Source organism: Gymnoscopelus microlampas (genome assembly GCF_963454915.1).
Source record: "Gymnoscopelus microlampas genome assembly, chromosome: 9".
NCBI classification, from domain to species: Eukaryota; Metazoa; Chordata; class Actinopteri; order Myctophiformes; family Myctophidae; genus Gymnoscopelus; species Gymnoscopelus microlampas.
This window is the reverse complement of record NC_139946.1, coordinates 3,217,401-3,241,389: the sequence shown is the minus strand read 5'-3', so window position 1 is coordinate 3,241,389 and position 23,989 is coordinate 3,217,401. Positions and strand designations below refer to the sequence as shown.

The window sequence follows — 23,989 nt, the reverse complement described above, 5'->3', positions numbered from 1 at the left end:
TTGATATTGAACATTGGAACATATGAATAAAAACTTAATTTCTGTTTGCCTTGTATGCTTCGTAATCAAAAATTGCACAGGGCAGATGTACTCAAAATATAAAAAAATAAATTACTCACATATTTGATAATTTTATACTTTCAAAAAATGTAAATATAGCCGAAATAGCTGATCTACAAGCTCGTTGATCTGCTATTTCTACTATTTTTGGAAAATGTTGAAAATGTATGAACATTTTTCAACATGGAAACGATTATGCAAAAATAATTGCGACTATCTCAAATAATTGTGATTAGGCTATTATGTAATAATTGTGACAGTTCTCCCCAGCACAAGAATACCTTCTTTTTTTTTTACACAACATACACATTAGAAAATCACAGAGCTAATGTACACAATTACAACGGCAAGCCAGAAAAAGCGTCAGAGAGTGATTCCGGCGGTGGCAGTATACTGTAGGTCATAGTCAGCTCTGTGGGATCACGGTTCATGGAGTTCTCCCTGCTCTCTCTCTAGTCATTCCTCTGGGCTTTTCACAGCCTTACTGGCTGACTGACGCAGGAAACATAGCCACCTCAGCCCGTCTATGGGTCTCTGTTCCCAAGCTAAGCAAATTAAGGCCTTGAAGGGAGGGTGGAGCTGATACTAGGCCAGAGCTCGTCTTTAGTTAAGTGGTGGTTAATCCCCTATAGTGGCTCAGAACAGATAGGCATGAGACCACATAGGCCAAGACATGAATGGCAACACCCCTGGATGCAATTCAAGCTCACTACCAGACAGTACCATGTTGGAGAGGTTAATGTCAACATATTTGACTGCATTTTGCAGACTCTTTCCACTGGACGTTACATGAAGATACAGACTGGTGGCCGACATTTGCAGCTTTTGACGCCCGCTACAAAGAAGTTGAGCTGGCCTCAACTCTTTTCAGCGCTTCAATAGCCTCGATCTCCAGGCTTTTATTGTTTCGTTTTGCTAAAAAAATAAAAGCCTGGAGGAGCGCGTCGGTGTACCCGATATAGGAAGTGTTTCAATTCCTGCTTGTAATGGGGGGCAAATATTCCTCCTTGCTGTCAGCCAGTTCCCTGTTCTCTTCAACCCAAGCCTTTATATTTTCCTTTTATTTACCCACCCGTCGGAACGTACGCTGGATGATGTCAATGAGTATGTTGCGCAACACTTCAAAGGCGACTCGGCAGCAGTGTAGCTGGTGACGCTTGGTCGTTTTGCAGCTTTTGTAGATGCCAGTGTGAACGCGGCTTTAGATGGATGACACGCCGAGCTGCAGAAGAATGACATGGATGAACTTGACGGGTGGGGAGTGTCATGAATGTAGCAAAAAGCATTTTAAAATGAAAGCGTATTAGTGTTGATGTAGCCTTAGAAATAATTGGGGTTTAGACCCCTCAGTTTACATGAATGGGGTCCCTCTATATGTATGTGTATGCATAGGTGTGTGTGTGTGCACACATGAAGGGGGCTCATTGTCTGTGGACCAGCAGCAAACGGGTGCTCCAGGGTGATTGAACGGGCCATGTCAGTCTGTCAGTGTTACAATAGCGCTGCCTTTGTCTCTTCCCTCCATCAGTCAACAAGAGGCCATTTCACAACTTGAGATGCAAACTCAATGCCCTGCATCTGTGTCGAGGTGTGCGCTGTATGTGGGCTTCTTGTGTTTCCTGAAGTACTTGATCTCCTCTCGTGACTTCTAACCCAACTGCTCCTTTGAACAGTTATTTAAATGTTAAACTAAATATTCTTTAAATGTTAAACTACATATCGTGTGACTTCTAACCCAACTGGACCGTCTTGCTCCTTTGAACAGTTATTTAAATGTTAAACTAAATCGCCTATTATCTTCGGATTAAAGTCGACCTTGGGTTTCTAGAAACTCGACCTACTGTAATTTATTTGTTACTCTTGAAAGTATCTGTGGTTCTGGTATATATTGTGCTCGTGTCTGACGGTTTGTAAAATTGTGCTTTCATCCAGGCGGCGGAAGAATGGGCATCATCACACATAGCGGACGACGTGGGACAGGAGAAGCAGGGGGCGGCTGTCTTAGTAGAGCAGCCGCCAGCACACCACATACACCAAGACAATAATGAACAGGTAATATACACACACACACATTTTTATTCAGTTTTAGTCATAGTCTCTTGAATAAAATTCCATTTAGTTTTAGTCATATTTTAGTCATCTGAGATGTTTTACTGTTAGTCTAGTTTTAGTTGACTAAATATCATCAAGATTGTAGTCAACAAAATTTGACGTCAATTGATTTAGTCGACAAAAATGTATTTTGTCGGTGCCTTGATGGCGTCGTAATGCCTGATTTTACACTTGGTTGCATGCTGAAAATAGCAGATCTGCTATTTTCAGCATGCACACCCTAGCACAACCAACCATAAAATCATGACTTGTCTTTTAGTTCTACTGGATCTCTTCTCCACTAGTCTCTCTCTAACATTTTAGTCCAGTTTTTATTTGTTGACGAAATTGTCAATATATTTAGTCTTAGTTTTAGTCACCATAGCTTAGTTTTTATTTAGTTTTTATCAGTGAAAAACGGTAGTCGACGAACATTTTTCGTCATAGTTTTAGTCGACGAAATCAAGACTGCATACCACATCATCAGGGATAACGAATGAATTTGATCCGTTATGCATGTGTTTGTGTCAGACTGTGAATCCAGTAGAGGCTGTGGTGTTGGAGGAGGAAGTCCAATCTGACCCAGAATCTGAAGATGTACCTGCTGCTGCTGAGCCAGAGCCCCAGCCAGACCTCCACACTGACCTGGACCTCCACAACCACAGCCAAGACCAGGGCCAGACCCAGGACCAGGCACCCCCAGCCTCCTCTACCCCCACCTCCACTCAAACCCCAGCCCCAGCCCCCGACTCGCCTCCAGCCCAGGACCAGGGCTCTACAGACCCCCCAACTACTCCACCTCCAGCAGAGCTCCCCGGCGATGCCCCACCACCCCCCACGCAACCCATCCCGGGCTCGACCACGCTCCCAGACCCAGAAGAGCACCAACACACACCTACCTCACACAGTAGCAGGCCGGCCCACACAGGGTAAGCTCCGTTCGGACTACCGAAACCAGGGCCCTCTGGTAGGGTCTCTGGGCTGTTGGAAGAGGTTGGCTTTAACTGCAGATAACGGTCACTTCCAGCCAATAGGCTCTATGCACAGCAGCCATATTGGAAAGACATTGGGCCTCTTCTTACTTCCTTCACAGGTGTTACCAATGATACTAATGAAGGCTCTGTTCCATTCTGGTCAGGGTGCTGATATCGTGCATGTTGGCTCGCTAGAAACACTCCATTTTGGTTCCAAAATGGCCCCTTATGGTGGGTGTGTAACTCTGAGAGTGTACAAATGGAACCAAATGGACCCGTATGGATCCATTTGGTTCCATTTGTACACTCTCAGAGTTATGGGGGTCCTTGAAAATAAGACAACCACTGTGCTACACTAAATGGAACAGAGCCTTAATTAGTAACACCTGTGAAGGAAGTAAGGATGCGGCCCAATTCATTCCCAATATGGCGGCTGTGCATAGAGCCTATTGAAATGATTGAATGATGCTGATCCTCTTATGATGGTTAAAGCCAACTTCAACCCAAAGCATGATTCATTCATGTGCCTGTTTTACTTTAGGTTTCATGATTAGCGTTTGTTGAGTTTTTGTTTGTTTCTTTTGTTGCTTAACTTTTATTCCCTTTCAGTTGTTTATTTGATTGACATTTTTTGGCTGTTTAACCGGCAAATATATGCCTGAATTCAAACGGAAGAGTTTGGGCTCAAGAGTTTCAAGGTGTGATTATCTTGGTCCTCATCTCGTGGACATTGTGGAGTCTCTCTGCATGGATGGGTGATTTCCCATGCACCGTCCTTATCTTAAGATCTTTGTGGACTTTCACCCCCAACAACACCCTTGGTGGAATTGGTTACTTATTCGGACCCCACATGGACCCCTCACTGGTTATTTGGTGGAAAAGTTAGTCGAAATGCCTCCCTGACGTTTGGAGAAGACCAACGACGTCTGCGGTTGCATTTGAATCCGTTTTCAACGTGGCCGTCGTCTTCAGGACATTTCAGTCATCAGCTTAAGCCGTGCTCTTCAGCTACCCTACCAGACAGACACCTCTACAACATCCCCTCTACCCCCCCACCCTCTCTCTCTCTCTCTCTCTCTCTGTCTCTCTGTCTCTCTGTCTCTCTGTCTCTCTGTCTCTCTGTCTCTCTCTCTCTGTCTCTCTCTCTCTGTGTCTCTGTCTCTCAGTCTCTCTCTCTCTCTCTGTCTCTCTTACCCTCGCCCCCTCCCTACCATTCTGTCCACCCCCCCCCCCCCCCCCTCAAACTCCCTCTTTTTCTACCTCCTCTGTCCTTGTTGTTACTCCCTCACTCTCTATCCACCGTGACCCCCGTCTGACTACCTCTCTTTCCTTTTGTCTCAATCACCTTCCCTGTCTTTCCCATCTCAAGCCCTAAAACGTTTTGCCCTTCCTTGTCCCTCTCTCTCTCTCTCTCTCTCTCTCTCTCCCTCTCTCTCTCTCTCTCTCTGTCTCTCCCTTCCATCCTCCTCTCTGGGAGGAGCTGTGGTAAACGGCAGTATGTCCTTTCTTTCCCCTCAGTGCAGTGTGGGCTGTCAGTGCTGACCCCCCTCCTCTAGAGGTTGCCAGTGCTGGAGACCAACCCCCCCAAGTAGACAGCTTTGTCTCTGCCGAGCTCACTGTCTCACAGTGCGGGGTCATTCCCCCCAAACTGGCAACCTGTGAAAACACGCCCTTTGGCATCCCATTTCCCAGGTGAGTTGTGGACACCCCCACCCCCTCGACCCCACCCCCACTCCCTCTGCCTCCCCCCCCCCCCCCCCCCCCCCCCCCGCCTCCACCCCACAGCAGCCAATCAGAACACAGAGATGGGTAAATCAAGGTAACGACAAGCCGCACCTCCCTCTGCTACTACGCTCAGACATCGTCCGCTGGCCTTGCTCTCCTGTCCTATCAGCTTTTTATTTATTATTTGTTTTGTTTTCGTTTTTTTTTTCTTTTTCGGGCGAGTTGCTCGCTCACAACCAAGGACTAACTGATATTGTCAGGTGAATACAATGAGCTGTCTTTCTTCTTGGTATATGTGTGTGTGTGTGTGTGTGTGTGTGTGTGTGTGTGTGTGTGTGTGTGTCCAAATCGTCATGTTTCCTCACTGTTCTCTTCTTTCCATCACCCTCTATTCCTCCTCTCCATCTCCTTTCTACCCTCTCTCCCTCCCTCCCTCCCTCCCTCCCTCTCTACAACCCTTCTCTCTCTCTCTCTCTCTGCCCTGTAGCGTGGATGTGGTCGGCATAGACACCCAGTCGTCAGAAATGCTCCCCGGTTCTGGTCCTGAGGTGGACGACCAGGCCTCTTCTCCGGGTCCCGTGGACCAGGAGCAGCTACAACAGGCCCATCATGGGCTCTCAGATCTGGACCAGGGGGGCAACGCCTCCCACCCACACCAAGATGAGCAGGTACAGCAGACGACCTCACATGGGTTAACCCATTAAGACCTGGAACTGTGTCATTTTTAGATTTGAGCTAAAAAGCATTATTTCACACTTTGGGCTATTCAAAAATAGCAGATCTACAAGCTCGTAGCGCGGCACCGAGTGCCACGCTACGAGCTTGTAGATCTGCTATTTTTGAAAAATAGTGAAAATGTGTGCAAATCTTTGAATATATATATTTTTGAAGCGAACATTTGTAACTCAAATCTTTGCTTCTGGGGGTCCCTGGAACAAAATATTTTGAGATGGGGGGTCGGCGGCCAAATACATATCATTTTGGGGGTCCTTGACATGACAAAGTTTGGGAACCACTGATATAGAAACATACGTTTTTTCAAAATTAGGATTTAGAAGACATTTTTGTAGAATCGGCCTCAGGTCTTAAAGGGTTAAAGTTCTCAGTGGCCGCGACTGATTTCAGTTTTCATTTGGATTCCGTAGAAGCCAGCATGTCTTCTATGGAAGCCTGTCACACAGTGAAAATAGGCTATTTACAATGCGTCTGAGACGCGTTGTAAGCTTGTAGATTGCCTATTTTCGGTTATTATTTATTTTAAGATTAAAGCGAAGACCACCTCTATTTAGAGGTGGTCAAACTAGCAATAGAGTGAGTTTGAGGTTGCTGTTTTTGAAAATTGTATTTATTAGCACATAAAGAGTTAAATACAGAAGAGAAAATACATATAGGTTAAAGCCACAATCTGCAATGTCTTCAGCTGGTTGGCTGTATGGCTACCAAAACATCATAATTGTACATATTGTGCTAATGATTGATTATGAAACACAGCGCTAGTGTGTGGATGTGTGGGTGCTCCTTTCATGCTGTTTCACAAAACGCAACATTTTTCAGCCGTGACATTTTATTTTGCTTTAATCCATGCGACCAGCCTCGGTATATATCACATTTACAAATGAATTTACTGTGTGCCAGCATGGACAACACCTGTACTGTTAACTCCATGTTGACATATAAGAACACCTCAATGAAACACACACACAATGAATTCTATTTTATTCATGTGTCGTATATAAGCTGAGTAACATAAACGAAGGCTCATGGCTCAGCTTGTTAACATGGACAACATGTAATCACCATTGGCTCAAATCCCACTTGAAATCTGTGTCACATCTCGTACCATCTTAACTCTTTGACTGCCAGATTATTTTCATAATGTACTCACCCAGTGCCAAGCGATTTTCGTGTTTATAGTCAGGGGTGCACATAACTTTTTAGGTCTGGTACGCAGAAGAGCACCTGGACATGTAACTTGGTGCGCATGGCGCCCGTCCCGTTTTGTCAACGGGGGGGGGGGGGGGTTCAGCCCGGACAGTTTTGTCAACGGGGGGGGGTTCAGCACGGTGCCCGCCGGACAGTTTTGTCAACGGGGGGAAGAAAAAAAGGACGCTCTGCTTCTAAATTCCGCCGATTTTCGCCGTTTTTTTTTTCTCATGCTGTTATATAAAGCCCCCAAGGTTGGTGCCCTGTGCCGCTGCGCTGATTTTATCCGCCAGATTGGGACGTTCACGGCATATTTTGCACCATTACGGTGCGTTCATCATCGGTGACGAGTGCCTCTAACAGCCGCTGCTGGCTGCGTGCACGCAGCCAGGCAATGCGAGGCGATGCGAGGCGACGCGAGTCATATCTCTACCCCTCCGCCTAATGGCTGTACATGGGGCCGACGGGTGCTTTAGAGTGATTGTGTGAGTGTGGCTTCAGGAAGTAAATTCCTAGCCTCGATCTCCAGGCTTTTATTTTTTAGTTTTGCTAAAAAATAAAAGCTTGGAAATTCCTGTCCCAGCTGTTGGTGCGCAAAAGCGCCTCGCGTCGCCTGATGTGGTGCGCATTTTTTATTTTGGGTGCGCATGCGCACCTGCGCACCAGTTATGTGCACCCCTGTTTATAGTGGTTTTCAAGTGGTCATAAAAAGTTTAGATCCATATTGATCGATCGATTCACTGTGTGTACAGCCAAATATCGTCCCTGACTGCTGGTTTGTGGACAAACATTCCAGAGGGAGCTTGTGTCCCCTTCGCTACAGGCCGTTGGAAACACGTGTTTCGGCGGAACGAAAAAAAACAACAACAACAGTGAAGTTATAGGGAAAAGAAAAAAAACCTACAAACATTCAGAAAAAACTTGGGATATCTCGGGGCTTGGCACTGAGAGAGTTGAATGCCTTTAAAGAAATCTTCAAAATAAAAACATATTATATAATCTATAGAGTACAGAAGTCCTGACGTCACTCGTTCATCCCCTGGGTCGTAAAGTATCAAATCGTCTCATATAAGAATTGTGGTCCAAAAATAAATAAACTGTCTCTGCGATATTGTCAGGGAGGAGGCTCTGTATCGTTTATGATAGTCAGTCACTCATATTTGGGTGTTTTCTGGCGAATTTTGACTAATTTGGCGGAAGTAACATTAGCGTTTTCTCACCGTCAGTTGATGCTTCATATCCATATGAGTCAAACCGCCGGGATCATTTGTTTATTTTTGGAACACAGTTCTTATTTGACGCAATATTAAACGTCTATGGGAATGGGGGGGGAAAAAACGCGACCCAGGTAGAATGCGTAAATTACGTCAGACTTCGGTGCTCTATTGGGACATTAAATTGCTAATGATATGGCAGTGAATTAAGAATAGTGACTGACAGAAGAAAGAGAGTGTAGTTGCGGTTTTGAGCTGAGATGATCGCTGCAGTGTATTTGTGTAATGAGGGATGCAGAGCCTTGCGTGTGGGATGCTAGCTCAGATGAACCACTTTACATGCAAGCACGCACGCACGCACGCACGCACGCACACCCACATAATCTCTTTCTCTCGCACACAGGCACACACACGCACGCACACTACCAAAGAACAGTCTCATGAATGTTTCAGCTAGACTCTACTTGCTTTCAATCTCCTGAAATAATGGAATGGGGGGTCGGTGTCATGTATAACACTGAGGGCCTGTGAGTGTTGTGTGATTATGAACATTTCCTTGTTAGACAACGTTAGTGCTGAAATTAGCGGGCCAGTCAGTCTGTTCTGTCTGTATGTCTGACTTTTTCTGTGTTCACATTAGCAGCCTTCTGTATTGGTGGCTTTGCAGGCTCATAGCGGTTCATCCTGGGGTCTAGTCAGTGTTGCTTATATAATCCAACCAAACATTACTCACAGGCCAACACACCTCAATGCTGCAGAGGCCATAGACTAGCTGCTGGCTGTGTGCTATGAATGGCATTTGTCTCTAGCGTTACTGCACTTTCCCTCCAAGGTTTTATAACCAAACCAACCAAATATCCAACTAGTGCAATAATCCAAAGACCATTAACTCATTCAGTGCCAGGCTTTTTCAAGCCTGTTGATCCCTGTGCCATGGAAAAGGCTATTATTTTACCTTTTCAATTGGTCACAGAGTGTTTGTCTTCAGTGTGATTGATCCCCTGATGGTTGCTAATCACTGAGTCACTTCAGGTGTGGTTTCACAAATTTCAACGAGGTCATTGTGACCTCGTTGACATTTGTTTTTGATGTTTGAATGTGGCATGGCACACTCAGAAATACAGGGTTTACAATGGTAGGAAAAATGTTTTTTTTTTCTCCGTTTCCTTTTTAACATTGAAGTGGATGGAGCAATAAGTTTTTGAAAATCGTTTTCTCCTAGTTCCTTTGAGATAAAAATAAAAAAAAATAACCAAAAAAAAAATATATATATATTTTGAAAAAAAAAAAAAATTTTTTAGGAGACGTCAAAAGACGTCATTGGCACTAATGGCCAATTGAAAACAGCCGTCAAAAGACGTCATTGGCATTGAATGAGTTAATAAGAAGAGGCTCTGAGCACCAAAGAGCACCATTAATAAGAGCTGCAATTGATGGATTTTATTTATTTTTATGTCACAAACTTGATGTCAGTGTGCAGAGTAGATTGTGTCAAACTCGCTTAAACAGTATTTAAACAGTGTTTTTCCTGTCCAGTCATCTATTCACTCACAACCCTACCATAGACATGTGTGTTAACGTGGATGGTCATGACTCATGACATGCGTGAGGAGTTAACAATTTACCTCCATGACTCGCTGCAGCTAGGAATAGTAGTAACAACATACATGAGTCACATATTTAGTAATATTAGATTAAATGTCCTCCCTTTTGTAGCTGCAACGTCAAGAGATAAACCTATTAGGAGGCTGATTCTATTATTCATGGTGAGGGCATTTAAGTCAGCCCAAGACTAGTGCATCCGGCTTTACAGTCCCGCAACTGTATCCTAATATAAATCAAAATCATCTAAGCATATCTCTGCTGTCCGGCAGAAACTCCAAAATGTTTCATTTTTCAGGAAATGACAAAAACAAAACAAAAAGTGGAGTTAGGAGGTTTTGTTCATCGTTGATAAGAACAGCTGAATGGACCTCCAAGCTCACAATAGTTTGGAGGTCAAAAGGGGGTGGAGCCTGGAGTCAGCAAGACCAGCTAACTCCACCCCCCTTTGGTGGAGTCAGCTGGTTTAGCAGAAAGTTTGAGGATCCAATGGAGTTAGCTGCTTTTGTCAGAAGCGCTTTTTAATACCTTTCATTGGTTCAATATTTGTTTTTATCAACACACAGACGTAAAGGGTGTTCAATAAAAAAAAAATGCTAAAGCAGAAAAATTGAGTTAGCTGGTTTCTGCCGGACAGCAACGAATATAGCTTGCTGCTTAGCAGAAATGGAAATTAAAGAATAAAAGGTAAAGATCTTTTTAAATATATTTTCGTGAACGGAAATGACGAACAGATGCCAGCTTCCTGCCATTTCGGGAGATGTAGTTCCAGACCTTTTATAGCATTTGGAGATTGTCGAATAGTTGTCTGGCTACACGAGACTAAGTGCATCCTAACCAGTGTGCGTGTTTTGCGTGTGTGTGTGTGTGTGTGCGTGCGTGTGTGCTGCAGGCAGTGGATGCCAGCGTGGGGAAGGAAGCAGACCCCTCAGTGCCCAGTAAAGAGGACATCCCAACCTTTGACGAGTGGAAGAAGCAAGTCTTGGAGGTGGAGAAGGAAAAAAGTAAGGGTACAGTACATTGCACACACTTTGATACATGCATGCGTGCGCAAAAATGATTCCTCGACTCTTCCTCTTAATGTTTCTGCATCTGTGGTATGTGTGTGTGGTCAGTGGAGCGTGTGTTGGTGTGTGTGTGTGTGTGTGTTGCGTAACCTCATAGCTATTGTTCACTTTTCACTGCCTCTAATGGCTCCTGATCAAAGGGTTGTAGCGACACAAACACTCATGAACACTCAAAGGTTACCCAACATACCACTTGCTTATATTCATGAATACACACTTTCTCTTACTTTCATGGACACTCACTGTCTGTTACGGACACGTAGTGTAGTGGGCCTGTGTAGCTGTGAACCACACACACACGCACACATTCACAACCATGCAAGGTATCGCCCTTTACCTCCTGAGCCACAGCCACTGCCAGTCTATCTATATCTATATAATAAACCGCATTGTAACATAGAACAAATCGTCTTCATTTGCACACAAACAGAGTGATGTTAGCACACTCACTGTACATTTACATTGTGTGTGCACAGTGGCTGAAAAAAAAAAACTTTTTTTTGTCAAATATTAATACGTTTCAGTTATACCATACTTATGGGCTCAACGTCACATGCCATCGCAGACGAACCAGGTTTTTAAATCCCACGTTTGTGTGTGGGGGGGGGGGGGGGGGGGGGGGGGGGGCAGGAGTACAGGAGTGGCTTCTCCACCGCATTTCATTCTAAAGAACATCTTATCAGTACTGTGACTTAAAGGTACAGCAAGTACATTGGCAAACATTACCTTGACATTCCCCATAGATGACCTACATACATTCTGTGTAAAACAGAGCACAGCACACACACACACGGCAACATACCTACAGTACTGTAGAGGGAACGGTAGAGGCGATGCCGTCAGTAATAAAGCCCTGCATGTATTATTCACCCTAAAGGAAGGTGATGTCTTAAGCTAGGTCATGTCTTTACATGACCTAGTTCATAACCTAATACACCCCCCCCCCCCCCCCCCATTTCTTGTGTTAATTTAGGTCAGTCTCTCCATACCTCAACCAATGGCAGCCCCCACCCTGTGAAGAAAGTCCAGAAAAACTTCAAGAATAACTACGCCTCCGTGGAGTGTGGCGCAAAGATACTCTCTGCTAACAATGAAGCCAAGGTACAACAATACATTACATTACATACGCTCTGCTAACAATGAAGCCAAGGTACAACAATACATTACATTACATACTCTCTGCTAACAATGAAGCCACGGTACAACAATACATTACATTACATACTCTCTGCTAACAATGAAGCCACGGTACAACAATACATTACATTACATACACTCTGCTAACAATGAAGCCAAGGTACAACAGTAAATTACATACCATTTTAAAAAATGGCACTCGTCAATTAAATGGTTCACAGTTAAGATTTGTCGGTTGAAGGGCTCTGACAGGAAACACTATCTTAAAAATTAACACCAGCACTCACTTTTAGTCGTTTTAGGATCTCTTATTGATGACCCAGTAGCAGATCAAACACGGACGCTTTGGGCCCACGGCCTTCCTCTGCGTGGTTAATCAGCTGATTGAGCTGACATGCCATGGCAAAAAATAGCAGAAAACCTGAATTCCAGTGATGTGTTACAGTGAATTCAAACTGTGCTAGGCTCACAAAACACGATGGTGTGACCCTGTGGGAAGAAAATGACAATTCAGGCGACTGTTATTCAGTTAGACCTTTATTGATCCCGCAAGGGAAATTCAGTTGTCATAGCAGCATCACGGTAATGATGTAACCATGTTTAAACCAAAAGATGTTATATTCACATACTGTATTGTGTCATAAACCAGAAGGTGTTTATGACACAATAATTTATTGTGTCATAAACACCTGTGAACTCCAGCACTCACTTAGTCCTTTTAGGATCTCTTATTGATGATGACTCCAGTAGCATATCAAACACGGACGCTTTGGGCCCACGGCCTTCCTGAGCGTGGTTAATCAGTTCATTCAGCTGACATGTCATGGCAAAAAATAGCAGAAAACCTGAATTCCAGTGATGTGTGACAGTGAATTCAAACTGTGCAAGCTCACAAAACATGATGGTGTTACCCTGTGGGAAGAAAATGACAATTGAGGCGACTGTTAGATAGACCTTTATTTATCCCGCAAGGGAAATTCAGTTGTCATAGCAGCATTACGGTATTATGTAACCACGTTTAAACAAAAAGATGTTATATTCACATACTGTATTGTGTCATAAACCTGAAGGTGTTGTGCCAAATATAATTTATTCCACCCATACTAAATACCTTTCTATGCCAATCACTCTCTCCGTCCCTCCCTCCCTCCCTCTGTCTCTTCAGAGTACTTCAGCTATTCTAATGGAGAACATGGATCTTTATATGCTGAATCCCTGCAGCAACAAAATCTGGTGAGTCACACGTTAGAGCACATGTACCAGCGGCACCCACCCACCCACCCCGCCCGCCCGCGCGTGTCTCTGATGCAAAACATGCTTCTCACTCGCTCCGGGGGACTTTTGACAGGACAAGTTCTTCTCACATGGGTTCTTCTCACAGGAGCCTCGAAGGCATTTATATTTGCATGTTGTTTTTAAACCACCAGGAATGTGTTTTGGATTTCAAGCGAAAAGCTTGACATGATATGTACCTGGTGCTGGTAACTAACTAGTATCCAGGGGTGCAATGCTCACTGGACGGCCCTGCACGCCGTGCCGGAACCTATTTGACCAGGAGCACACGCAGGCACACAGTTTTCAAAGGCTCCCGACTCACACCTAGCGAATGAGCCTAGATGCATATCAATTGTCCATTGTGTGACTTGCAGTGTAGGTGTTAAGCGACGTGCGCGTCACGTCATCGAAATAGAGTGCAAGAACATACCAAATGAGCATTGCATGCCTGCTAGTATCATCATGTACCTGTTATACCTGAATTACTTGAACCACTATTGTTAACATACTAATGTTATATATACATTAGCTAAGTAGGTTTCTAGGATGCCCTGTCCCAGCCCCCCCACCCCCCACCCCCCATCTCCCAACATGAGCACTTCCACCCACCCATTCATGTCTCTCTATCTCTGTCTTTGTCTCTCTCTAGGTTTGTCATAGAGCTCTGTGAGCCTATTCAAGTGAAGCAGCTGGACATTGCCAACTTTGAGCTCTTCTCATCCACACCTAAAGACTTCCTGGTGTCAATCAGTGACAGGTATACTGACATGCATCATGCGCGCACACACACACACACACACACACACACACACACACACACACACACACACACACACACACAGTGGTACAAGTGCGCTATAAAGACACAAAGGGCTTGTCCTATTAGACCTTTTTTCTGGTGCTTGCTGCTATGAGAGAGATACATAACACGCACACGCACACACACACAGACACACACACACGCAACACACTCCTCACTCCTTATAATACTCCACACAACCAGGTGCTGTACCTCAACCGGGCCTCTCTGTCTGGCTCTGTCACTTCTTCTCCATCGTTATCTAACCCCACACACATCTGATTGTTCCTTCATCCTTCTCCTCCCCTCAGATATCCAACCAATAAGTGGGTGAAGCTGGGTACATTCCACGGCCGCGACGAGCGGACCGTCCAGAGCTTCCCATTGGACGAACAGCTCTATGCCAAATATGTGAAGGTAGCGCCTTGTTCCTCTGTTCCTCTGTGTAATTGATCACTACATTCATGTAGGCTGTCTAATTGCCTAACAAAAAAAAAGAAAATACATAATATTTCAATTATTTATAAATTACTAGACCATACCCGGTGAAGGGCGCAGACGAAAGTCGTTGCAAACGTGGGGTTAATGCACGTCCTGTCGCGCGGTTTCTCCCCCGCGCGCGTCCCGTCGTGGCAACCCCCCCCCCCCCCCCCGGTCGCTCCCGTCGCGGCAAGAGCCATAGACCAATTATTTGTTTACTAACATTGAGCCTGGACGCACAGGTGATTGTTTCACGCAATCAATTCCCAACCTGTTTCGGGGTGCACTGGTTTCAGCACACCCCAACCCCCTCTTGTGTGTGTTGGCTAGTGAGACGCGTCCTAACGAGACCTGATATAATGGGTTTCGTTGCGCGCATACTGGCTGCGTGCAGCCAGTGTGACGTCGTCTGTTAAGGGGTCTATATGAAATCCGTTTTATTTTTTTCCCAAATTCTGTTTTTTCCATTTTAATATTTCTGAATTCTGTATTTTGCTTTGTATGCTCATTTTTACCATAAAAAAAGTGTCTGGTAAGTGGAAATGAATAAATGTTCAAGATATAACAGTCCATACATGTCTCTGAAAGAAATCTACACAATTCCAAATCTTTAATATTTGCAAATTATATGCAAACATAGAACAGTATATAAGTACATTAAATAGCACCAATATAGGCTTGCTATTTTAATATAGCAAAATATAAATATAAAAACGGATATATAAATACTATGTTGTTATAGTTCTATATATATATATATATATATATATATATATATATATATATATATATATATATAAAAATTTGCTATATAAAATAGCAAAATAGGCTTGCTATTTTCTGTTGCCCTGCAGCAGGCTTGAGTATATTTTTTGATGGCATTTTACACCACTAACAACATTAATCAGAGAATCACACGTTTTTGTCACAACTCGTGTTTTGTCTTTTTGTAGTTTTATTTTTAACCAACACAGTACAAAGTACTGGACACACAGATGACACACAGGTCATAGATGACACAGGTCATAAACCTGGAAATACAGGAAAATAAACATTGTATTACCATGAGGCATTCTGAACCATGAGCCAACAACGCGTCGCCCCAGCTACCATTAAGTTACAGTGTCCAAGTTACAATACACAAAATACACCAAAATAATACTTTTCAATGGACTACTTGTGTAGCACTGATAATATTAACCACAGTAAGGTTCATAAAGTGTGTTGATGAAACGTTTACATTGTTGATTAAGTCACGATGACGACGTTAGCATTAGCGTTAGCCGCATGCTAGCGCCAAACGTCCGTTAGCTTAGCATCACGCTAACGGCTCATATGAACTTGGTTTGGCTAATAAACATTAATCCCAACTAACGCCAACACAGTAATGGATGTAAACATACACAGACATGCTTTGGACATTATTATCAGGTTGCATGTTGGTGGTATGAGGTTCGTTTGGTTTGGCCTCGTTTTCATAGACCTCGTTGCTTGTTTCTCTCGCGAAACCTGTGGCCATGTTTCCCATTCAACCCGGAAAAAAAACCTACGTCCGCTGCCACTACTGCTCCCGGTTTGGCTACAATGGGAAACATGGCCACAGGCTGACTAAATAAGCGATTTAAACGGGTAGTTTCGCTGGCGACCTAAAATATTATGCAGGCGACCAAACCTTAAACATCCGTGCGGTTTAGAATCTACCATTAGTTTTGGGATACGATGTATACAAAAGGGTAAACAGCGGAGCCCTGGCGGACGTTCGCCCGATCCTGGAAGAGAACGACATAGAACCGTTCTTTATGGAGCTAATGTGCATCGTGTGTGGGGAAACAAATCTGGAGTGTTTACTTTCCACAGCAGAGAGTGGGCGGGGTCTATGGTGTAGCGTCGGCGTCGGTGTTGCCATGTCCGCCGATTGTAAGCGCTTTAGGGCCAATGTTGGTGTTATAGGGTTCGTTTGGTTTGGCCTCGTTTTCATAGACCTCGCTGCTTGTTTCTCTCGCGAAACCTGGCACACAACGACGCATGCGCAGTTTGATCGGAGACCCAGGACCCCATCCACCCACCCACCCACCGTCAGGTTACTAGAATTATAGTAGGATAAATACATTAAATTATTTAAAATAAATTATTTTTATAAATGCTAAGACTTATATTAGTCTTAGCATTTTGTCTTAAATCTATACTGTTTCACAACAAACCTGCCAATTACAATGCAATGTCATCGGGTTATGGTATCTAAACAGCCAACGCATCCCTCTGACAAGTTGTACGTTATTTTTACAGGCAATAAGTGTCAGAAAGCTTCTCAGTATGTATTCAAATATTCCAAAATCACCTACATGCTGGCCAAATAACTGGCTAAATGAATACGTTCAAGAAAAAAGTAGATGTGTATGAATGTATTATTGGTATCAGCGGTGAGTATTTAGCCTGTTATTGACCATTATCTGCATTGATTGATTGAATGAATTTTTTATTAGACAGAAATGTCAAAACAGCACGAGTACAGTCTTAAAGGATAACACCCAAAAAGTCCTTGCGGTCTTGTTTGCATTGGGGTCCTAGGTATTCAATTCATCAACATATAAAATAGCACCAAAACATTCAATATCATCACAAATACAAAACACTATAAGTACAGAGGGGCGGGGGTAAAGAAAGGGGGGCGGGTGTCGCCTGCATCAGTGCACCCCTAGTGTTATAGTATAAGGCAATGGTCTTCAACAGGGGGTCCGGGACCCCAAGGGGGTCCTCAGAGTTACTACAGAGGGTCCGCCAAATCTTTGTATGATAATATGTTGTTTTTTTTTTTACATTAACCACTTGAACCCTAGCATCCCTTTTCTGAGGAGAACTTTAGCCAAAAATAGCAGATCTACAAGCTCACAACGCCTCACAGCGCGAGGCGTTGTGAGCTTGTAGATCTGCTATTTTTGGCAAAGAGGTATAAGTGTAGAGGGGAAAAAAGAGCATATCAAGTAAAAAAAAAAATCTGAAACACAATTTTATACAATAAAGAGGGGGTCCCTGCTTCATCTCTCTCTCAGCTAGGGGGTCCTTATCCTGAAAACATTGAAGACCCCTGGTATAAGGCCTACACATCACATGCATTTTAGTCCGTCAACACATTGTCACACCCACACATACTCTAGTCTCTGCATAGCTCAGGGGGCCCGCTCATGACTTCATGGTAAGTTATCCATGTAATGTGCTGCCTTTCTAATTTCCCTTTGCCTGGACACAGAAATGTGTTTGTTTTGTACGGCCGTGTCTCTGACAGAGCTGCGTTCTGTAAGGATTAAGGATGGACGGCAGCCCAATCGTGGATCTTCGCACTTTGAACATTGAAATGTTCCCCGAAACAAAACAATATTAGGATAATAATCGTATTCAACTGTCCCCTCCTTCTCTCATTCGTCCCTTCGCTGTTGCTTCGCTGTGTGTTTAAAGTCTAATGTTAATAATCCCTTGGATGTGGTAATTGTGTTAGATGTTGTACGTGGCCGTTGATTTGGTTCAGTGTGTGATCTGTTACAACATGAAAACAACTTGATTACATAAACTGTTGTGTCTCCTTTAAAGCCTCGGAGTTTAACCACGTACTTTAGTTGCCTCTAAAGAACTAAAGCTACGCAAACCTGTTATGTCTTGTTCTGATGTCTCAATGTCTGTCCTTGACTTGTCCGTCTGTCCCTGCCTGTCCGTCTGTCTTTGTGTCTGTGTTTCTGTCTTTTGTGCTCCTCTTTCAAACCTGACCACACACTGCACGAGATTGGCCATTTTGTGTCATCCCGGATTATGATTTCCATCTCCATAGCAAAATTGTGGCAAAATCTTTCATAGACTGTCTGCACATGCAGATAATGGTTTTAACACATGAAACCAATAAAATAGCACTTTCTGTACAAACTATGAAGTTGGCTGTATTTTGACGTTTTGGGTTGTTCGGTATGACAGGGTCAAGGACGGCATGGGCCGTCTACAAGACAATCCATGCTGTCATAAACCTGATTTTTACTTGGTTGCATGCCGGGGTCACACACTGAAAATAGCAGATCTACGAGCTGTGAGCTCACAATGCGCTGTGATGCGTGGTGAGCTTGTAGATCTGCTGTTTTCTGTGTAATGATGATAATAAATTGTATTTGTGATGCACTTTTCATTCACAGGAAATCCCACAGTCCTACATACTGTATAGTTAAAACATGTAATCAATCATAGAAGGTTAAAAGCAGGGTTTACGAAAAGGCCTTCCTAAATAACAAGGTTTTAGACCTGGCAATAGTCTGTGATGTAGTTCTGGCATTGTTGAGGCATTGCTACAACAATAGTTGTAACGCTAGTCTGTTATAGCAGCTACCAACACATACAAATACAGGAAAGTTCATAGTTTGCACAGAAAGTGCTGCTTTTATCAGAAAGATGACTGCAGCAATGTTATCGATTTCATGTGTTAAAAAAGCATGGAGAATTACTATCTGATTGTCTGCATGCAGACAGTTATCTAGAGAAACGGCCTGATATCATCAGCTCCCTTTGGAAACCAAATTGTCCTCTCCTGCCAAGTGGAGACTGGGTCCAAATTTCTCTCCTTTCTTTTTTTTATTTACTCAAGGTAAAACATTGCCCCGGCATACGTCGGCTGATGTAGGTCGTAGCCTACTTTCATCTCAGCCTTAATTCAATTGGCACCGTCTGACAAGGTGGATAACCACGATTTGAACCCTCTTCACATGGCACGGTGTGACATGTCATGATCGTATCGTAAGATGGCCTAAACCATGCAGTGTCCAAGCACCTTTAAAGGGGAATTTTGGACCACGGTTTTCTTACCGTTTCTATGATGTTATGATATCTTAGGATGAATGGTACAGTAGAACATTTTCATAACTCCATCCCGGATCCGCCACAGCTAAAAACACGAGCCAATAGGCCTTGCACTAAATCGAGTTATGATTTTTTTCTACTGTACCATTCATCCAAGGATATCATAACATCCTAGAAAAGATAAGAAAACCGTGGTCCAAAATTCCCCTTTAACTGATGGTAGTGTCTTGCCTGTAGAGTCTTAAAGGTAGGGTAAGTGATATGTTTTGGTTAAAGTAAAACGTTTTTTTGTTAAAAGGTTAAAGCACTATATTCTGATAGTAATCATTGCTATAGAGTGTTTGTTCAGTAACAGTGTTCTCCCTGTCTCTCCAGCTTTTTAATAAACAGAAAATACATTTTCAGGTATGTTTCAGCCAGTCGGGGGAGAGAACCCATTCATCAGCTTAATTTTTAGTGTTCCAGACAGTTTGTCTGCTTATTCCTTTGTGTCATCACTTCACATTTCACTTGTTTAATCTGTATCCTGACTGAGTTCTCTATCCTGATTGGATAAAATTGTTGCATTTTCTGTTTAATAAAGAGCTGGAGAGACATGGAGACTCCTGTTACTGAACAAACACTCTATAGCAATGAGTACTATCAGAATATAGAGCTATTTAACACTTATTTTAATCAAAGTAAAACGTACCCTACCTTTTAACAGTACGAACGGAGTCAGCAGTGTCTTATGAGTTCAAAAGAAAAGACAGCATTTTGACAAACTGTGAGCACGTACTTTACTTGCTTGTTGGCATGAATCAACCTTTTTACTGATTCTCTCTCTCTTTTCCCCCCTCTCTGTTTCTCCCTCCCCTGCCCTCTTCTCACATCAGATGTTCATCAAGTACATAAAGGTAGCGCCCTTCTCTCTCGGTCAGGGGTTATGATGTGTGTGTTTAAAGTTCACTTTAATGGGCATATATGTAGTGCTTATTGAGCTTTGGGTGGCACAGCACACATACTGTAATGCATGTGGTAGAGTAATCCATTATCACACTCACATACAGTACAGACTAAGGTTGTCAAACGCTTGGCAATTTTCACGATTACTTAACCCACGTTTGATGGACTGTGTTTTTGGAATGGGTGTATAATAGTAGTAATAATAATAATTATTATTGTTGGGACTGGTGTCTTGTACAACTGGGGATGATGCCTGACTGGTTGCTGTTTGTTCCCCTTGCAGGTTGAGCTTCTCTCTCACTTTGGATCGGAGCACTTCTGTCCCCTCAGTCTCATCAGGTAAGACGGCCAAGGGACCCATTTTCTATTTTTACACCTTTCGGCCTGACTCCTGTCATTTATAACGGTGGTTCCTCAACTTTTTCATGTCAAGGACCCCCAAAATTACATGTATTTGGCCGCCGACCCCCATCTCAAAATATCTTGTTCCAGGGACCCCCCCATGAAGCAAAGATTTGAGTTACAAATGTTCCCTACAAAAATATATGTGCATTCAAAGATTTGCACAAAATGTTCACGATCTTTCTAAAATAGCAGATCTACAAGCTCATAGCGCCATGAGCTTGTAGATCTGCTATTTTTGAATAGCCAAAGTATAAAATATGGTTAAAGGGGTAAAAATGATTGTGATACTTTATTTACAAATTTAGCTGGGGACCCCCTGGTAGGATCTAGATTGGCTTGGACTATGCAATAGGGTCTATGCACAGCAGCCATATTGGAAAGAAATTGGGCCTCTGCTTACTTCCTTCACAGGTGTTACCAATGATACTAATGAAGGCTCTGTTCCATTCTGGTCATGGTGCTGATAATGTGCATGTTGGCTCACTAGAAACACTCCATTTTGGTTCCCAAATGGCCCCTTATGGTGGGTGTGTAACTCTGAGAGTGTACAAATGGAACCAAATGGACCCTTACGGGTCCATTTGGTTCCATTTGTACACTCTCAGAGTTATGGGGGTCCTTGAAAATAAGACAACCACTATGCCACACTAAATGGAACAGAGCCTTAATTAGTATCATTGGTAACACCTGTGAAGTAAGGAAGGAGCCCAATTCATTCCCAATATGGCTGCTGTGCATAGAGCCAATAGCCTTGGTCTGACCTTGAGCTGCATTGTGTAACTTGTTCCGGCCTTGTGTCTGGTAAATTGTCTTCTACAGGCATCTTTCTTTCAAGGTAGTTTGGCAGTTATTCTGGGCTCTAAAAATAGAGAGCAGAACCATGAACCCAAACATTCCAAACAACACACTGCTTATATCTCTGTCACACAACACATTTTCACCGTGGAGTCATTTGACTTTGATTTCACACTGGCTTAAAGGAGTAGTTCAGCCCCCCAAAAATCATATTTTCTATCAATTACACACCCCATGAAGCCTTGAATTTCTGTAGTTTTTGTCGCATTCCTAAGCCAATAATTTGATGACCGGCGGAAAGATGCTAATGTCTCCGGTATCAAATTATTGCCTTAGGAATGCAACAAAAACGAAAACATGAATTCCAATTCCATGAATTCAAGGCTTTGTGGGGTGTGTAATTGATAGAAAATAAGATTTGTTTTACTACTACTACTCCTTCATCTACATATGCAGAATCCACTTTTATTTAAATAAAACACTTGTCCAAATACTTTGTTAGAGTACTTTGTCTCAGGACCTTTAAAAAAAAAAACTTAGTTCATACTGTACTGTAGTGTACAGTAATTCTTGGAACTTCTCTCTCTCTCTCTCTCTCTGTGTGTGTGTGTGTGTGTGTGTGTGTGTGTGTGTGTGTGTGTGTGTGTGTGTGTGTGTGTGTGTGACTCTCTCACTGGGGGAGGAGTCTTATATAGCCTATAGGTTTTCCAGGAAACCTTTGTTCACTCTGGAACGGAGCCATGCTTTACTTGGCTGGGGAATTCTCTGCTCTCGTTCCCTTTTAGTGAAATGTCAAAGCGAAATTTTAGATTAGCTCAACTCACCTTCTTTTACTCTCTTTCTGTATCTGTTCATGTCTTTATATTCTGCCTGTCTCTTTGTTCATCTCTTATCTATCTGTCTGTATATCGTCGAGTGGAAACCTCATAATGGCCAAAACCGTTACTTTGCATGATTCAGCGCGCCGCATTTCCAGCTTGCAGATCTGCTACTTTTGATTCTTTTGTGTGACGCTGTCGTATGATCAAGTAGGGCATTCATTTACGAAAAAACACAAAAAGTAAAAATATGGAGATAGGCGGTTTCTGCCCGACAGCGATGACATGCATCAGTGTGATCCTTGCAGAATGCTTCTGTCCATCTAAGAGTTGTGCCGGCCTGGAGTAGAGTTATCTAAGCACTGCTACAGACTAGTATACGATATCACTTTACATGATTACACACGTAGGGAGCATTTTGACATACAGTCACTCCTATTCATCCCCTGCAGCTCTGTGTGGTAATTCCTCTGGCGGTTTTGGGCTGGAACGCAGCCAGCGTTGACTGGAATGCTCCTCATATGGAAAGCATACGCGCGCAGAGCATTTAGGGTTTCTAGGTCAACACAAAGACAAAAAAGACCCCATCTAAAGCTGCTGCCGCTGTTGCAACACAGGGCTCCGGGCTAACTTGCAGATTAGGCTCTCGTCCAGAAATCTTGAACACAAAATAAACATAATGGATGATGTGGTTTGTTGAGCGGTACCTACACAGTATGTAAACAGGTCCTTCGTAGAGTGAAGAGGTTCTTTGTTAGCTGATAGCAATACATGGGAAAATTAATGCTTTGTATTGGCTATCAGTGGTGGCTATTTGTTCTTACGGCGTGGCTCTGTAGGGGGCTAGATATTTTGTGCACATTGCACATATTTAACCTTTATTTTACAAGAGTGTCCTGGCCATGACAGGCAGCAGCACATTAAAAACATGATTGCAGACAAAACATGAAACAAGTTACAGAGATTCAAAGTTAAAGGAGAATTCCGGTCATTTTAAGTGTTATGTTTGATGTGTGTCAAATCACTTACCAACGTAGAAATGAAAATCGCGTTACTCGACAGATCCCCCTGTCAACCCCCACCGTTGCCATGATACTCCTATCGTGGATAGCCCAAATTCGCCTATTTTAACAAATGTAAAGTCTGTTTTTTTCTCCTAGTACTCATTGTGGAGTCCCATGATAACGTAACAGGCGCTAAAACTCCCGACAAGCTAACGGCTAATAACAGAACGAGCTAACGCTGGGGCTGCTTATCTCTGCATGGCAGCCCCAGGTTGCCAGGTCGGGAGAGAAACCAGCAACCAGCATTAGCTCGTTCTGTTATTAGCCGTTAGCTTGTCGGGAGTTTTAGCGCCTGTTACATTATCATGGGACTCAACAATGAGTACTAGAAGCAAAAAAACAGACTTTGCATTTGTTAAAATAGGCGAATTTGGGCTATCCACGATAGGAGTATCATGCCAACGGTGGGGGTTGACAGGGGGATCTGTCGAGTAACGCGATTTTCATTTCTACGTTGGTAAGTGATTTGACACACATCAAACATAACACTTAAAATGACCGGAATTCTCCTTTAAAAAACAAACAAACAAAATAAAAAACAGTATAAATTAGGATAACAAAAGAAAAGTTAGCGTGAAATAGATTAAGTTGACAAACAATGACAGTCTGACTTATCTGTGCCTCTGTGACTAAAGAGGGGGTGGGCATAGGTTAAATGTTGTAAAAGGGAGGTCATAGTTCAGAATGTGGATGTGCATATGAACTATGGTGTTCCTTTCACATAGATAAGACCTGCTGAACGCTCACATGAAGAGGAATGTGGAATGGAGAGCCTTGAGCTTCTA

The 23,989-nt window shown here is 43.2% G+C and overlaps 1 protein-coding gene across 6 annotated transcripts in view; it reads left to right on the top strand.

Annotated features, from left to right (window-relative positions):
• Nucleotides 1-23,989, top strand: part of suco (SUN domain containing ossification factor) — an 89,042-nt gene that overhangs the window by 41,273 nt on the left and 23,780 nt on the right. For 2 of the 6 annotated variants that reach the window (XM_084067256.1, XM_084067255.1), the window contains exons 3-13: nucleotides 1,993-2,112; nucleotides 2,683-3,080; nucleotides 4,644-4,817; nucleotides 5,338-5,518; nucleotides 10,482-10,593; nucleotides 11,630-11,757; nucleotides 12,959-13,026; nucleotides 13,718-13,825; nucleotides 14,179-14,284; nucleotides 20,053-20,073; nucleotides 20,406-20,461. In XM_084067256.1, the coding sequence (XP_083923382.1) occupies nucleotides 1,993-2,112; nucleotides 2,683-3,080; nucleotides 4,644-4,817; nucleotides 5,338-5,518; nucleotides 10,482-10,593; nucleotides 11,630-11,757; nucleotides 12,959-13,026; nucleotides 13,718-13,825; nucleotides 14,179-14,284; nucleotides 20,053-20,073; nucleotides 20,406-20,461 (1,472 nt within the window). Of the gene's footprint in view, nucleotides 1-1,992; nucleotides 2,113-2,682; nucleotides 3,081-3,551; nucleotides 4,818-5,337; nucleotides 5,519-10,481; nucleotides 10,594-11,629; nucleotides 11,758-12,958; nucleotides 13,027-13,717; nucleotides 13,826-14,178; nucleotides 14,285-20,052; nucleotides 20,074-20,405; nucleotides 20,462-23,989 lie in introns of those variants that run through there. The other 4 variants (XM_084067259.1, XM_084067258.1, XM_084067257.1 and 1 more) reach the window with 4 other exon arrangements.